The sequence below is a fragment of the Octodon degus genome, unplaced genomic scaffold, assembly GCF_000260255.1.
Source record: "Octodon degus isolate 3935 unplaced genomic scaffold, OctDeg1.0 scaffold00072, whole genome shotgun sequence".
Taxonomy (NCBI): Eukaryota; Metazoa; Chordata; class Mammalia; order Rodentia; family Octodontidae; genus Octodon; species Octodon degus.
Window position 1 is genome coordinate 2,678,060 of NW_004524648.1, and position 4,882 is coordinate 2,682,941.

Sequence of the window (4,882 nt, forward strand, 5' to 3'; positions counted from 1 at the left end):
AGCCTGGCTGAAAATTACCACTTGAAGCTTAGCTGATGCCAGAAAAGCAGTTCTGGCTCCTTATGCCGGGATAAGCGATGGCCACTGATTTCAAGCTGCATGTGGGGAAAGGGGACATAAGCAATAGCAGAACATCACCTCGTTCCTGGAAAGAAAACTTGCTTTCCATCTGCCTACCTGACATACCAGCCCCAACATGTGCCCTTTTCCTTAAACAGATCTGTAATGTTGTAGAAAACCCTACAACTCTCTTGTGAGAATGAGTGGAGTGGAATCTGGAGGTTGTCGGAAGTGGAGAACACAAAGGGAAGAAACCCGGGGTGGTATTCTTACGGCCACCTTGCCGCCTCAACCTGCAGGGGATGGCTTCCTTTGCTGCTGGTGGGAGTCTTTGAATATGTCACAGCAAGAGATTTTAACCCACATCCAATAACAACAAGACTTGTATTTTGGAGTTGCTTGGTGGGCTCTGTCATGCCACCCACTTTATCGGCATCTATAACTGTTAGGATTTCTGGGGGGGGGGATTTCATCAGCACCTAGGAAATGGTTCTTCCCTAATATTGCCCCCTGGAATAGTCACTGCCTAGTAAATCTTCCCTGCTGCTCTAAGCCTACATATCCAATCCAAAGGGGTTTCTGGCAGCAGGGATCCAGGTGATATTAGTGGCCAGTGATTGAGAACAGGCCCAAGTGTCACAGGTGCCCTAATTATTCTGCAGCAATTCCCAGCAACTCATCACTGGATTTGTTGCTTCTGCTCCCAAAGCTGAGGAGCTCCTCAGAGGGATCCTCTGGCCTCCAAGACAAGCTTGACATTAAGACATGGGAAGAAAAACAGTCATGGACAGAAATCTTGCAGGGGAGGGACTCTTGTACCCATCCTGAGGGCCACTGGAGAATTGCTTCAGGAGGCCCTTACCCTTGGGTATACTGGTCCTGCATGTTCCCACCTCTGGCCTCATTCTTCACAGGGACACCTATGCTACAGTTTATATCAAGATGTCCATCCCACAAGAGCCTCACGCACTCACACGCAGGGCTTTTGGAGGGTAACTGAATTATACTAGTGATACAGATGACTTGCTGCTCAGAGGTGAGGCCTGTTGGAAGAGGCAGGTCACTGGTGCTGTGACCAGAAAAGGCATCTCTCCCTCTCTGGCTCTTCTGCTCTCAGTTTCCTGGCTGCCATGGAGCGGGTCTTTTCCTAGGTTGCTTCCCTGCATCCCATCCTTCCTTGGTCTTTCCTAGGTTGCTTCCCTGCATCCCATCCTTCCTTGGAGCCAGAAGACTGTGGACTGAAAACAGGAGCCAAGATGAATCTCTTCTCTAGGGTGTGGGTGCTGGGTATTGTGTCTAGGCAACAAGAAAGCACCTTAGACACCAAGTTAGTCCCTGTGTGCAAACCCCACCCCACCCCACATCGTCTCAGATTGCACAGCACTTAGCTGTCCTGCAGGGATGGACAAGGCAGGAATGGCCAGCAACTTCCGCAATCTGGAAATTCACCCTCCATCAAGTGCCAAGGCAAACCAGGAGAGGCGGTGGCCAGAGCTCCAGGAGGGATCATCTTCTGGCCCTCTCATCCAAATGAGCTTTCTGGCTTCTGGAACCAAGATCTGACAGATGGTCATGTGAATTCTTAGGCTCCCCCATCCTCTCCCTCCACCCCTATGCTGATGAAGGAATGAACTCAGGGCCTTGTGCCTGCTAGGCAAGTGCTCCACCACTGAGCTACATCCCCAGCTCCGGGTCCTGGGATGCTTGAAAATTCTGGAATATAATTACCAGAGGTTGTCTCTGGCCACCCCCTAATAGATCAGGGAAGGCCAAGTGGATGATAATGTCCAGAGATGCCTGCTTTATTTCTTACTAGGTGATTGCATTTCAGTCTGGCAACATCAAATAGTCTAATTACCAACTAATTTTGTACCTCTGAACTACAAACCAACAGTCCATTTCAGTAAGGAACAACAGTGTCAATAGCTTATGGGGGAAACTGGGTTTTCCAAATGAATGGTTTTGGTTGGCAGAGTGCCGAGTGAAGCTGAGGGGAAGGCCCAGGCTTGTTTGAAGACCCTGACACCTGAGACAGGTGAAGCCCTTGTGAGTCCCTAGGCCTAGGCCCTCCACCCCAGATCCTAAGGACATAGGTGTTTCCCTTTTCGTGGTCAGCTCAGCTCAAGTAAGAGGCCAGCCTACCTGGGCCCAGCTCAGGGGGCCCAAGGCCAACTTTAGAGTTGCCCTGCCCTCTGTCCTCACTCCTGTCCTCGGGCACAGCCCCCCTCCAAAGCTTCTCTTTAGTGAAAAGCTTAGCTTCAGGTAAATTCTTGTTGCTTCTTAGTGTTGCTTTGAAAAGAAAAGAGAAGGACAAGGGTAATGGCAGGGGGTGCAGGTGCCTTGGCAGAGGTCCAGCAGCCTCAGGCACAGAGCTGGGCAAAGGCAGGTCGGTGCCAGTTTGGCAGAGCTCCTCTAAGAACTCAGGGCCCAGTGTCTTGGGAAGATGTCCAAGGAAAAGAATTCATTAATGAAATTCCAAGACAGCAGGAGCTATTTGCAGCAGCAAGCAGAAACCAGGGGAAAGTTAAGAGCAAAGAAGAGGTAAAACGGAGGAACGAGAATCTCTAGCCACATGGTAGGAACTCATACAAATAAGCAATTACTATATGAATCATTACCTTAGCTACTTGTTTTCCTCACCCCAAAACCCATAAGCTTCCTTTTCGACTTGGAGGTTTGCTGCCCAAGAACCCAATGACAAGCTGCTGTTTTCCTTAGGCCCAGAAAAGATTAAGTCCCCTGGAAAAAGATGCTTTCGCCAACAGCTCTCAGCCAGGGCCTGCTGAGCTAACGGCCCTTTCCCTGCTCCTCCTGCGTGTTGGTGTGCCACCAAGCAGTTGTCTTCCAGCTGTCTTGGGCGCTGTGTAAGTGTACTGACCCCAGAGCCAGGCCCTACTCTATCAGCCACTGTGACAGGGCCTTCACCCAGAGCTGGTGACCAGGAGAGAGCACTGCAGGCCTCTCTGAGCCAGGTTCCGTCATCCCACATGTCCCAAGCAGTCTCCCAACACCGTAGGTAATGCTGCTGCTGTGAGGCTGGGCAACTTTGGGTGCTGGCTCAGGAGTTAATGCAGAAACAAGGCACCACAGAGAGTTTGGACTCTTGGGCTGTGTGATTCAGTACACGGTGGTAAAGTCCAAGGGCAGATGAGAAAAAGGGGGAAGGAGGAGGCGGAGGAGGAAGAGGAGAAGGAGGACGAGGAGGAGGTGGCGTGGCAGAGGAGACAGTTTTAAATAATGGCTCGGGAGGCTGGAGCTCCACTAGATGGGCTCTGGTTTGAGCTTTTCTCCTAGGAAGTCATTCACAAAGGCCTCCACAACGGCAGGGGTGATTTCTTCCACGTCCATCACATACTTGGCCCGGGCAGACATGTCCAGGATGGTGAGCAGAGGTGCAGCCTCAGGCAGGTTGGTGTAATCTCGAAGGGAGTCGGTCATGTCATCCTGCAAGTCACCAGGGGAGAGAGAAAACTAGTCAATTTAAAAAAGAGTCCCCCTCAAAAATTAAAAAAAGAATCCCCTGGGGAGACCACTCTCCTCAGAAAACACAGCACCCCCGTCTTGAAGGGCAGGTGACCCCACCCTGCCTAGGGAGAAGCACACTGCTTTGGAAAATTCCCTCTATATCCCCCAGCCACAGGCGAGCTGTCTGTCTTTATTAGCGTGAAAGCAACTTCAACCTGCTCTCTGATTTTTAAAAATGTTATGTCCTCTGACTGCCTTTGAGACAGGGTTTCCCTATGTCCAGGCTTGTCTTAAACTTACTACTTACTACTTAAACTTACAGCCCAGGGTGGCCTCCAATTTGGCAATCTTCCCATCTCAACTTTCTGAGTGCTGGGGTTACAGGCATGTGCCACCATGCCTGGCTTTGCTTTTCTGTGTGGTGTGTGGTATGTGGTCCTGGGGACTGACCATCTATCAACAGTACCACTAAACTACACCCTAATCCTTTTTGTGTTTTACTCTGAGATAGGGTCTGGCTAAACTGTGTAAGCTGGCCTCAAACTTTTGATCCTCCTACCTCAGCCTCCCCAGCAGCTAGGATTACAGGTATGTGCCAGACGGCAATTCTCAATTATCTGTAGTCTCCCTGTGGATTATTTGAGTTGGATTTGGACTCAAATGTTTTTTTTTTTTTTAAATTTATGTATTTGGTACAGTGTTTCACTCTGCAGCTCAGACTCGCAGTGATCCTCCTGTTTTCAGCCTCCCCAGCACTGGAATTACGGGCGTGTGGGCCCCCCCGCTGGCTCAATGACCCCTGGGGGCGGGCCAGCGCAGAATGCAGACTGGGAATATCTCACTGGCCCTGGAAGGGTTTTAAATAGAAACAATCCACTGCTTCCCACCAGGTGGTTTCAAGGAAGGCAGGAGTCGCCTGATGACAAGGGCTGCTTAAGCACTAAAGTTTTCACTGGTTGGCTGAGTTTGTCTGAGAGAAAAACTGGTGCTCTTCACCTGTTCCCAGCAGCTGTCCAGGTGATCTTCTCTCACTTGGGCTCTGCCTTATTCGAATGGAGAGGCAAACACAAATCTAATGATGAGAAAAAGTTTGCCAGGGAGTAACAGGTTGGGCTGGCCTTTCACACTACTGACCCTCCTCTGGTAGGAATCAGAAAAGACTTTACCTACTCTGGGATCGTTTTGCTAGAAAATAGACACTATTCGAAACTTGAAAAACCAGATGTGGTTGGCACACACCATAATTCCAGTGTTCTCAGAGGCTGAGGCAGGAGGATTGCAAGTTCCAGCTCAGCCAGAGTGACTTAGCTTAGCAAAACTTTCAAAATAAAAAGCAAAAAATAAATAAATAAATAAA

General features: G+C 49.8%; 1 protein-coding gene across 1 annotated transcript in view; it reads right to left on the bottom strand.

Annotated features, from left to right (window-relative positions):
- Nucleotides 1-1,846: 1,846 nt before the first annotated feature.
- The window catches only part of Nxn (nucleoredoxin), a 158,001-nt gene continuing 154,965 nt past the window's right edge, over nt 1,847-4,882 (bottom strand). The window contains exon 8 of the mRNA XM_004635361.2: nt 1,847-3,504. Coding sequence (XP_004635418.1) covers nt 3,322-3,504 — 183 coding nt within the window. The 3' untranslated portion in view covers nt 1,847-3,321. The remainder of the gene's footprint in view (nt 3,505-4,882) is intronic.